At 49.0% G+C, this 11,630-nt stretch overlaps 1 protein-coding gene and 1 long non-coding RNA gene across 3 annotated transcripts; both read right to left on the bottom strand.

Annotated features, from left to right (window-relative positions):
- Positions 1 to 1,631: 1,631 nt before the first annotated feature.
- LOC116558465 lies at positions 1,632 to 2,098 on the bottom strand. The gene is made up of 2 exons (XR_004272016.1): positions 2,055 to 2,098; positions 1,632 to 1,742 (listed from the first exon to the last, which is right to left on the bottom strand). It is a non-coding gene; the product is annotated as an uncharacterized LOC116558465 (long non-coding RNA).
- Positions 2,099 to 4,317: 2,219 nt separating this feature from the next.
- On the bottom strand, positions 4,318 to 11,630 carry POLR3D (RNA polymerase III subunit D). 2 transcript variants are annotated; one of them, XM_032288469.1, is made up of 9 exons: positions 11,505 to 11,630; positions 11,110 to 11,279; positions 9,754 to 9,797; positions 9,022 to 9,173; positions 8,750 to 8,874; positions 8,378 to 8,546; positions 7,717 to 7,982; positions 6,790 to 6,942; positions 4,318 to 6,625 (listed from the first exon to the last, which is right to left on the bottom strand). In XM_032288469.1, the coding sequence occupies exons 2-9, from the start codon at positions 11,272 to 11,274 to the stop codon at positions 6,503 to 6,505; spliced, it is 1,197 nt and encodes a 398-aa protein (XP_032144360.1). In that variant the 5' UTR covers positions 11,275 to 11,279; positions 11,505 to 11,630; the 3' UTR covers positions 4,318 to 6,502. The 2 variants fall into 2 exon arrangements, with proteins under 2 accessions (XP_032144360.1, XP_032144359.1); XM_032288468.1 differs by lacking the exon at positions 11,505 to 11,630 and having other exon boundaries at positions 11,110 to 11,490.

The raw sequence follows: 11,630 nt of genomic DNA, 5'->3' as shown, positions 1-11,630 counted from the left end.
AAAGCCAAGGTCCCTATGGTGGCCTAAAAGGCCTCCAGGACCAGGTCCCACCTCTCTGTCCCTCACTTTCAGCCACTCTCTCACTCTGCTCAGCCCAGCGTACTCTCCTTACCAGCTTCTGATCCCGCTGGCTCACTTCCTCAAAGGATACCTTCTCAGGGAAGCCTAACCCACTTGCTGCATCCTGCCTGCCACTACCCAGAATCCTCCACTCCCTGCAAGTTTCCAAACTCCTGTTACCTTCTAACTTCCTTCCATATGCTTAACCTGTCTCCTCACTAGAGCGCAGGCACATGCAGAACACAGACTTGTTTAACCACGGCCCTCCTGCAGCGGTGCCTAGCACACGGCAGGCACTTTCTTCCGTGTGCCAGGGTCCAGCTACAGCTGTGTGGTTCTCCAGAGGCAGCTGAGGCGGTGGGATTCCCTCTGGCCTGGCTGGCAGCTGTGGCAGTGTGCTGTGTTCTGGAACTCAGTCGAACTCCAGAGTCTCCACATTCCTGACTATGGCAGAGCATGTAGCTCCCTCACCATCTGTTCTATGGGGTTTTGATTCCTGGATGCTCAGCCTATGGCTCACTCCTCCAGCCTTCCAAGGAGTCTATAAACTTATCTTCCTGTATTAACTCTTTCTGCTTAGAATGCCTAGAATGGTTTCTACTTGTCCAGTGAACCCTGGAAAATACGTAAGATACAGTCTCCAGGCCAACAGTGATCAACACTGCATTTTTCTTTTTCTTTCATGTAAGCTTTCTCAAAATTTAAGACTGCATTTTTTTTTCTTTCATGTAAGCTTTCTCAAGATGTAAGACTGCATTTTTTTTTCTGACTAGGTCTTAAATGTTGATGAACCAAATAACAAAGTCCAACTTCTGACTCCGTTTTTGGGGAGACAGGTCAGTGGTTACCCCAATGAAAGGGAACAGAAGAAATGCTTTAGAAGAGCTGAGGCAGAAGGTGGCCACACAGAGGTGCTCCTAGATGTGGCATCCCATCACCATCTCTATTTTTTCAGATGACACCCCTAAGACCCAGGCCCCCTCTGGGCCCCATGCTTTAGCTGTAGAACTTTGGTGGGGCCTTGTGCAGCCGAACCACAATCCAAGAGGAGGTGTTCACATCATCTGTCACTAGCACAGACATCTCGAGAGGAGAAATGCCCCAAACGTGGAAGTATCCAACACCAGGACTGGTTGGAGCACTGGATGAACAGCGTGGGTGCCGCCCTTTCACTGTGCACTGTCCCAGGAAAGAGGCCTCTTTTCCTTCGAAGAACCTAGTGCTGAGTGCCCAATTCAATCAGACCACGTTGGGGGCGGTCCAAGATTAAAAGATGCTACCTTTGGCTGGGTGCAGTAGCTCACACCTATAATCGCAGCACTTTGGGAGGCTGAGGCAGGCGGATCACGAGGTCTGGAGTTCAAGAACAGCCTGGCCAACATGGTGAAACCCCAGCTCTACTAGAAATACAAAAATTAGCCAGGCGTGGTGGCTAGTGCCTGTAGGTCCCAGCTACTTGGGAGGCTGAGGTGGAAGAATTGCTTGAACCCGGGCGGCAGAGATTGCACTGAGCTGAGATCAGGCCACTGCACTCTAGCCTGGGTGACAGAGCGAGACTCCATCTTAAAAAAAAAAAAAAAGATGATACCTTTTAATTCCTTCAGCTAATTCAGAAGTGTGTGAAACACAAAATACTCATTAACATGGAAGAACTGCGTATGTCCAGATGTGGGTATGTATTACTTATTTTTCTTTTTTTTTTTTGAGACGGAGTGTCGCTCTTGTTACCCAGGCTGGAGTGCAATGGCGCGATCTCGGCTCACCGCAACCTCCGCCTCCTGGGTTCAGGCAATTCTCCTGCCTCAGCCTCCTGAGTAGCTGGGATTACAGGCACGCGCCACCATGCCCAGCTAATTTTTTGTATTTTTAGTAGAGATGGGGTTTCACCATGTTGACCAGGATGGTCTCGATCTCTTGACCTCGTGATCCACCCGCCTCGGCCTCCCAAAGTGCTGGGATTACAGGCTTGAGCCACCGCGCCCGGCCTGTATTACTTATTTTTCAAAGACAAGGTCTCACTATGTTACCCAGACTGGTATTGAACTCCTGGGCTCAAATGATCCTCCCACCTCAGCCTCCCGATTAGTTAGGACCAAAGAATTGTATATATTTTTGAGTGAGATAGAGTACATGATAAAACCACATATTTATTTTATTTTTATTTTTTTGAGATGGAGTTTTGCTCTTGTTGCCCAAACTGGAGTGCAATGGCATGATCTTGGCTCACTGTAACCTCTGCTTCCTGGGTTCAAGTAATTCTCCTGCCTCAGCCTCCCAAGTAGCTAGGATTACAGGTGTGTACCACCATGCCTGGCTAATTTTTTGTCTTTTGAGTAGACATGGGGTTTCATCGTGTTGGCCAAGCTGGTCTCAAACTCCTGACCTCAGGCGATCCACCCACGTCAGCCTCCCAAAGTGCTGACTCACCCCATAGGTGTGAGTCATTGCATAATTTATATCACATAATTTAAACCACATTAATTTATATCACTATAAATAACATAAAAAAATTTTGGAGACTGAAATAAGACATTGAGGAGTCATAAAAAATAATGAAATCATGTCCTTTGCAGCAACATGGATGGAGCTTGAGATTATTATCCTAAGTATACTTAGAAACAGAAAATCAAATTGCACATGTTCTCACTTGTAAGTGGGAGCTAAATAACGGGTACATATGGACATAAAGATGGAAATAACAAACGCTGGGCACTCCAAAACGGGGTGAGTGGGAGGGGGCCAACGGCTGAAAAGTTACCTGAGTACAATGTTCACTATTTGGGTGACAGGTACAACAGAAGCCTGATCCCCACCAGTAAGCAACATACACAAATATGTGCATGGGGCCGGACGTGGTGGCTCATGCCTGTAACCCTAGCACTTTGGGAGGCCGTGGTGGGTGGATCACTTGAGGTCAGGAGTTTGAGACCAGCCTGGCCAACATGGTGAAACCCTGCCTCTATTAAAAACACAAAAATTAGCCGGGTGTGGTGGTGGGCACCTGCAATCCCAGCTATTTGGTGGGCTGAGGTGGGAGGATCACTTGAACCTGGGAGGCAGAGGTTGCACTGAGACAAGATCACACCACTGCACTCTAGAGTGGGTGACAGAATGAGACTACATCTCAAAATCAAAACAAAACAAAAAACAAACATGCACATGTACCTCCCAAATCTAAAATAATATACACTAAAATGTTAAAATTGAATTTCATAGAATAAAAGGTGACTGAACATTTTAAAAAGTTCTGCCGAGATGAACACTTTATGATTTGACATTGTAGTATTTTTTGAACATGGCAGCAGCTACTATGAATGGTCTATCCAACTGCCACTCCAGCTTCTTCCCTACAAACAAAACCCCAGCTCAAGGGTGAGTGTGCTCCGTGCCAGGGGATACACTATTCCACTCACCCCCTTTGCCAGTGCCTGGTTCAAGAGTGAGCATGTGGCCCCACTCTATAAAGAGATGGGGGCGAGGCTGCTGGAGCTGCTGATGGTTCTTCCCGGAGAAAGACAGAGCAGAATGAGAACGCACCTGTGCCACTGTCCACTCTGGCTGTGTGCACTGTCATCTGGAGAATGATGCTTGGCGTAGGAGCAGCCACACTGCAACACTGAGGATGGCAGAGCTAAAGGTTCCAAGGAAATCCTGATGACATTTTGGCTTCCACCAACTCTAGAACCATCTATTTACAGACTTCTTGCTACGTGAGATAAACATTCTCATCGCTTAAGCCACCGTCAGGCTAATTTTCTGTTATTCATGCTGATCACATCCTGTTACAAGCAATTATCTGTCTGGCACCCAATACATGCCTCCTGTTCACTCTAATTTAAAAGCAACCCTATTAGAAAAAAGTGACTTCTTTCTAAAGAAGGCAGAAAGAAACAAAAAAGAAAGAAAGAAAAGTCACTACTGTCTCATTCTTAAATAAAATAAATAAAATCAAGCTTAAAGAGGGTAAGGGATTTTTTCCAACCCAAAGTTCACAGGTGGAGTTGCATTCAAACCCAACCATGACTCGACAGCCCAGACTCTGCCACTTAACCATGCAGTTAGAAAACTGCACAAGCCTATTGTCCCTTCTTTCTCTATTTAACAAAAAGCGTATGCACAGATGCAGAGAGCAGCAAATTTGCATCCACTTGCACTCATGTATGAATCTGGCTTTGGTTTTTCTCCTCTGCCATTTGTACATATTCCTTGGTAAAAATGCACGCCTTGGAGCCCGACCAAGAAAGCAGACTCTCCTCCCTTTGCCCACATTTATTGATGAGACCTAATTTGTGCATCAGGGATCTAGGGACAGGCCGTGTGGACTTTGATGCAGAGTCATAAGGTTCAAGCCAAGACATATGAATGGGCGAAAGGAACGCAAAAACAGTGCATGCTCTTCCTCAAACTTTCTTGGAAGAGTCAGAAAACTAAAGATTGAAAAATACCCAATACCTAACATTGGGCAATTGAGTTCATCCAAAAAAAAGCAAAAGAGTATTTCTGAACCAAAGAAAGAGAACGGAAAGAGAAGATGAGAATGGCGACCGGTTGGCAGTGCATCAGCTATTTAAAGGAAGGAAGGGCTGGAGCCCAGAGCTAATCAAACGTTAGCCGACCAAAGAGGGCTACCCAGCACATCTTTCCAAGGAACCCTTTCTGCTCCAGTCCTCTACAATGAGAAGAGCCCAGAACAACACTATCCAATGGAGTTGAGATTAGCTTCAGCTCCAGAAAGGGCGATGTGGTCAGCAGGTTGAGGGCTTTGTAGGAAAAGCCCAGCCTTGACAAATGAGTAACAGGATTGAGGAGCTTTGAAAAGAAGGAAGGTGAGCCTGAAGGAAGATGTACCCAAAATCTTAGGGGCCACTAGAAATCAGGGATGGGGGTGGGCAGGAAGCAGTCTTTCCTGAGCCCCTATGGTTCATTCTGTCCCAGACGCCATGTGCCATGACGCCAGCAAAGGGAAGCTGTGCCACCAATGTCTAACAGCCACACACACCACCGCATGAGGCCTTTCTTTAACCCGCAAACGTCTCCCCACCTGAACGAGGGAAAACCCCAGCCATACTGTCAAGACAGAGGAGGAGAAGCTGTTCCTCCAGGGACAACACAGTACGATGACCAGGTAAAGGGAACAAGATCACAGTCCCAAAAAAGTAACACTGTGGATGGCTCTGGCAGTGCTAGGACAGGACACAGAGGGAGGCCTCTGATCCTGAAGTTTCTGCAGTGGGCATCATCAGCCAAGTGTCAAAGAGGCCACTGTTCAACACACCCCTAACTTCTCTTACCAAGGGTTTAGTTTCTGTTAGCAATATTTGACTTTGGCTCATACATGAGTAATAACTATAAAGACAGGAGTGCAAGAACATGTCCTTGGCACACCATGTCCCCCAAAGGCTTTTGCAGGGTGCTGGGAGGGGTCTCTGATCTCTTCCTATGACCCACAGCTATTACAGCAACTTACACAGGAAGCACCTGGCTAAGAGGAGCCAGGAGAAAAAGGCATAGAACAGCCTGACCTCGTAAATTTAGGGCATCAGGCCCAGGGTGAGGGAGGGATATGAAGCAGGAAGAAACAAGAGCAAGGATGGGAGCTCTAGTCACTGCTTTTGAGACTTGGAATCTCTACTTTGTTGGAATATAGACTCAGGTAGAGAAAAAGGACACGAACATTTGTTGAGTGCCTACTGGTTCCGGCCTTGTGCAGGGGTTTTCATCTCTAATAGCCCATGAATCCTCACGCCAACCCTGGGAGGTAGGTATCATCCCCCAAACCTCCATCGTGGCCTCCTCTCCTCATCTCACGGCTCCTCTTTCACTGCCTGGGTGATAGAAATGGAAGGCTATCACGTGACCACCATCCGTACCAGCTCATGTATCTTACAGTCAGAAAGGGAGAACCTGCTCATGCTTGTGTCGGATGATGAACAGGAGGCTCAGAAAGGTTAGGTAGTTTGTTCAAGGACGCAGAACCAGGAACTGGCGAGCTGGGACCAAGTGCTTAAGTCTCAGACTCAATCCTTGCTTCCTCCCTTATGTTGCTTCTAGGAGGGACGGAGCATCAGCAGAAGCCGCAGTTCTCACACTTCTGTCCCTGCAGCCCAACAGCCCCCAGGAGAGGCCAGCCCCTTCCCACAGACCCTTCCCACCTACCTTGGTAGGATGCATCAGTGGAAGAGATTAAGACATAAATATAAAAATAAATAGCAGGGCCAAATCCCCAGCAGCAAAGATATGCCAACTCCATGCTGCAGGAAGGTCACTGTGCCATTGACAGCTGCTGTGGGAGGAAGCCCAGGGGAATCTGGGACAATGGCTGCCAAAGGCTGGAGTGGGTAGGCTCAGTGGGCCCCTTTTGGGTCTCACAGATTCAAGAACAAAATGTCTGGAGCAGGCAGCAGCCGTGGGCACAGGCGCCGTCCTCCTCCATCTGCTCATTTTACCGGTGTTTGTGATCCAAGAGAGACTCAAAATCAGGGGAACATACAAGTTTGTGCTTCACGTGTCCCAGGACTGTCATCTCCCCTGTCCTACTGTCTCCAAGGCCCACGGACACCAGCTCCTGCCAATTGACAGAGACAGTGATGAGAACCACAACCATATGCACAGCGTGTAGAGCTGTGAATGAGAATGTGATACCCCCAGGAACCCCCTTATTTATCACCAGCACTTCAACGCTCCTCCACTCCTTAAAGGCTCCCTCCCTGGCCCTAGGGAGGCTCTTACCTGCAGGAAGGAGCAGGCGGTTCCCATGGTCACGTCCAGAGTCACTTTGCCCAGGAGGAGTTGCACCCTTCCAGACTTGCGGATGAGTAGCTTGCCAACCTGACCCTCTGTCAGGTCAGCCAGGGTACAAGCATTCTCTGCCAGTCTGGCTTCCTGTGGAGAAAGTCAGAGGATGGACACTGGGCTAGGAGCGCTTTCCTCCATCTTTCATGTACCCCCTTCTACCCACCAAGAGACAGGCATGGCAAAGGTCAGAATGAGCTCTCCAAAGAGTGCCTTCTCCTAGGGCTGTCTGCCATGGTTAAAATACAATGCCACAGCAAACAAATATATAAATGGACAAAATATCAGTAACTGGTGAAGCTGAGTTTCCGGTACACAGCAGTTTATGTTCTTTTTCTGGGGACAATGTCTGGCTCTGCTGCCCAGGTTGGGGTGCGGTGGTGTGACCTTGGCTCACTACAACCTCTGCATCCTGGGCTCGAGCCATCCTCCCATCTCAGCCTCCCGAGTAGCGGGGACTACAGGCATATGCCACCATGCCTGGCTAATTATTTTATCTATTTTTTGGTAGAGACAGGGTTCCACCATGTTGCACAGGCCAGTCTCGATCTCCGGGCCTCAAGTGATCCTCTCTCGGCCTCCCAAAGTGCTGGGATTAGAGGCATGAGCCACCACACCTGGCCATATGTTCTCTCATTTGTATGTGTTTAAAGTATTTCCTTATAAAAATTAAACACACCCACCCCACATACAAACACAATTGAGGTTGGAGGCACAAAGCCCCATGGCTCTTGTAGGCTCCAAGAATAACCAACCATTATTGTCCAATTTCAGCCAGGGTGGCACGGCTTTGCTTCCCACTACAGGCTACACTTCCCCTCCCAGTCCCTGCCTCTATTCCCGCAGGTGTCTGCCTGGGCATACCCGGTCCTTCTCCTGCTTGATGAGTACCATCTGGCCATCCTCGCCCTGTACCTCTGTCTTAATGGGCTTGATGTCCTGGGTGGGCGGTTGGCCAGGGAGGGTGTCTGGCAGCTGGAGAAACAGCAGTTCCTCCTCCTTGGTCAGGCTCAGCTCCCTGAGCAGCTCTGCCACGGATATGTCCTTCGGGAGGCCCGGGGTCTTCCTGGCTGCTTTGGGAGGAGCCTTCATCTTGGCCTCCTCCTCCTCATCTCGAGGCTCCTCTTTCACTGCCGGGGTGATAGAAATGGAAGGCTATCATGGGACCACCCTCCACACCAGCTCACTGTTAACAGCCCTTTGCCCCCGTTTACTCCACTATCACTCAGCCAGGGAGTGGGAAGGAGGGACTGGTTATAGAGAGGGGCACAAGACAACACGTTCAAGTCTCATGTGACTTAACTAAAAAAGGACATCTGAGGCTGGGCCCACTGCTCCACGTCAACACGTGAACCCTCTGTGGGGGAGAATCAAGCATCTTTGTTTAGCTCCTGTATCTTACAGCCAGCAAGGGAGGACCTGCTCAAGAGCACTAGTTAGGGCCCCAAGCAAGTGATGCCTGATGCCAGGGATTCCTGGGAGTAGCCATGGAATTGGAGATGAGAAGTTAATGGACACAGAGTACCTTTCACAGCAGGTATGTCCACCTCCATGTCCTCTTCCTTAGGGCCAGTCAGCCATGGTTTAACATCTGGTTCATCATTTTCTTCCTTAAAAAGCCATCCCGAGTGAGCCAGCGGCAGCTGCACAGGCATATTTCGAGTGTCGTTCCTCAGCCCTGGGTCATCGAGGAACTGCCAAAAAGAGTTGGGGTCATCCAGCCTGCTAGCACACGCACCTGGATCGAAGTCTGCTTTGGACCCTTTCTAACCAAAGATTCCTGCTGCTCCCCTAGATTCCAGGACATCAGTGAGCTCTTCTGCCCCTCACCTGGCTCCCCAGAAGCCCTGTTCTACAGCCACAAGGAAGCCCCTTCCCTGAGCCTCCGGGTACCCACATCGTCCTTCTCCAGCATGCGCAAGATCTGTTTCGTTTCTTCGTCTGTCTCTCTCTTCTCTTTTTTGATGTTGATGATATGAGAAGGTCCCATGTCTGACACATCCACTGTCTTATCCCAGTTTCCTGTGGGAAATCACCCGGGTCACTAGGGATCAATCAGGAAGATGCCAACAGCATGGAAAACTGAACTGGGTGCGGGGAAATTCCACTGCTCTTGCCCTTCTCTTGGGCAGTCTGAACTGAAACTCACTACTGATTCCTTCTTCGTACCTTTTTTCTTCATCATTTCAGCTGGGCCCTGCTCAAAGATGGAGTGGGACTGGATCACTTCTGGGCGGCCTCGTCCTCGTCCATGCCCCTCTCGCTGTCGGTCTCTGTCCCTCTCACGCTTCTCCTTCTTGACAGTTACTTCTTCCTTGGGCCTGGAAAAGAGAATGGATTAAGGGAAACCACTCACTCACTGTGCCTCCAAAAACTGGCCTTAATCTCCCATACCACCTCACTCCAAGACAGTGGAGAGTCTGAGCCAATAATTACACGATGAGAAGCAGAATCCAATCCTAGCACTTTTCTCACTTCCTTGATGAGGCAGGATTTTTTCAGTTTGCTTTACTTCACCTTGTCCAAAAATGTAGATTTTTTTTTTACATTGGGACTGAAAGCAGGAAGGCAGAAATCCAAAGGAACTTCAGGGAAAGTGTGATACATCTTTGTTTAAACTAGTGGCTCTCAACTCTGGCCATCAAAGAGAATCACTCCATTCTACTGCCAACAAATTAAATCACAATTTCTAGAGATGGAGCCCTAGACACCAGTATTTTTTTTTTTTAACTTGCACATCAGAATCACCGAGAAGCCAGGATTGAAAATCACTAGTGAAAAGAAGTAAAAACATAAATTTAAATATCAGAGCCACAAACCTAGTTACTTCCCCCAAGGCCACATATTCAGAGAAAGTAAATAAGGGGTAAGTATTCAGAAGGCCTAGCTACTTATACTTACTCTTCCTTGATCTTCCGACTGATGATATTTGGGGTGAAGGTTTTCTGAAAGCAAAATACAGGAGTCACTGATCTGTTAGGTTCTGACCCCAAAGTACAGAGGAAAATAAAAATTCCCGAAGGGCATTGTCTACTGACCAAGGCCAACATGGTTGTCTTTGGCACATTCCACAGTGCTGTCCATTTTACAGAGACAGACAAGTGACTGAAAAGAAGGAATGTCATGGTGTGGTGGCAGTGGAGTTACACATAAAACAAAGGGGCACCAAAACTCATTTTTAACCAGCAGCCTTAGGTTCTGCCTCTGAAAGAATAACCTCTGGGACTTCTAAAAGCAAAGGAATTTCTCTAGTCTCACCTCTTATCTTCAAACTGCTATAGAGACCAGTGAGTATCATGAGGGAACAGCTCTAGCAGCAAGACCTAAGTAGGGAAGACCACAGATCTGCCAACACTCTCAATCAGGGGATTATAGACTGTCACAATTTTCCAAGGCAAAGTTAGGTGGTTTTTTTTTCTTTTGAGAGGGAGTTTCACTCTTGTTGCTGTGGCTGGAGTGCAATAGGACGATCTAGGCTCACTCCAACCTCTGCCTCCCAGGTTCAAGCGATTCTCCTGCCTCAGCCTCCTGAGTAGCTGGGATTACAGGCACCTGCCACCACACTTTTAATTGTTGCATTTTTATTAGAGACATGCCCAGATAATTTTTGTATTTTTTGTAGAGATGGGGTTTTACTGGCCAGGCTGGCCTCAAACTCCTGACCTCAGGTAATCCGCTCACCTCGGCCTTCCAAAGTGCTGGGATTACAGGCGTGAGCCATGGTGCCTAGTCGCAAAGTTAGATTTTTAAAAACTGACTGCTTTATTCTTCTGCCATCCTGACCCCACCCCTTTCAGAGTTAATCTTGACATCCACAGTCATATGCACATGGGATAGACCACAGAGCCTCAAATGCTATGCCTAGGATTCATTATACTCTAGATAAGAAGTCTGCACACTGAGATATTGAATTCTGAACCCTCTAAGACTGCGAGGTTTATGCCTGCCTGGCTTTCATGGGTTTCTTATAGATGTCCAAACACACAATGAAAGTAAATAAACACTGTTCAAGTTGCTTTTGAACAACGTTAACTAATTAGGACTCTCTGTCCTTCAACCACCTCTGAGAATCATTTCAACATCTGTACTCAGTACCTAGATTTGAAGGTAGGTCAGGCTCCCTAGAATTTAAAGAGGGGTAGGCGTGAGGCCCAACAATACTCCAGACACACAGTAGGCCCTACGCGAACATTAGTTGAATCTCGCGGCTTGGAATTCAAGATTGGTGAGTTTCTTTAGAAACGCGCCATTGGGTACCTTCTTGACTCCCCCGAGGGTGAGGTCCCTGGAACGGATGGAGGGAAGGCGGCCGGGGGTGAGGGGGGGCGCCGGCCGCCGCCCGATGAGCCCCCGGGCCCCGGTCAGGAGGGGTCGGGGCCCTCCCGGAGTGCTGGGCTCGCCGGCGGCGTTTCCTTCCGACATGTTGCCTGGAAGAGAAGGGACAACGAGTTTACCAGGGGGGACTGACACGCGGACCCTAGCGGAACCCCACCCACTTGGCTTCCGGTCCCCCAGTCAGCGCGTCCTCCAGTGGCGTCTCTGCTCCTCCCCTCCCACGTGGCAAGACTCCCCAGACCACCCAGGTGAGAGCCTTTGGCTCGCGACACGCTGTCTCTCTAGGAACCCCGCCCAAGAACCAGGCAGGGACTCACCTGGGCCGCTGCTCCACACCACGCCTCACGACTTCAGCAGAGACGCGACCCGCCGCCAGCCTTCGGTCTCCGCGCCGGGCGGAAGTCTGCGTGGCATGGCCTGGGCGCCGCCATGTTGGCGCGGGG

Source organism: Sapajus apella, unplaced genomic scaffold (assembly GCF_009761245.1).
Source record: "Sapajus apella isolate SASKATOON/1434 unplaced genomic scaffold, GSC_monkey_1.0 scaffold21, whole genome shotgun sequence".
Taxonomy (NCBI): domain Eukaryota; kingdom Metazoa; phylum Chordata; class Mammalia; order Primates; family Cebidae; genus Sapajus; species Sapajus apella.
Note: the sequence above shows the minus strand (reverse complement) of the source record. Positions and strands in the feature narration are given on the sequence as shown.

Bases quoted from the DNA above. Each gene is read 5' to 3' on its own strand.
- POLR3D (XM_032288469.1), bottom strand. From the start codon at position 11,274: ATGTCGGAAGGAAACGCCGCCGGCGAGCCCAGCACTCCGGGAGGGCCC. The intron at 8,547-8,749 runs GTGGGTACCCGG...TCTTTTTGGCAG, and splicing joins GCATGCTGGAGAAGGACGAT to TTCCTCGATGACCCAGGGCT. The intron at 7,983-8,377 runs GTACTCTGTGTC...TCACCCCGGCAG, and splicing joins GGACATACCTGCTGTGAAAG to TGAAAGAGGAGCCTCGAGAT.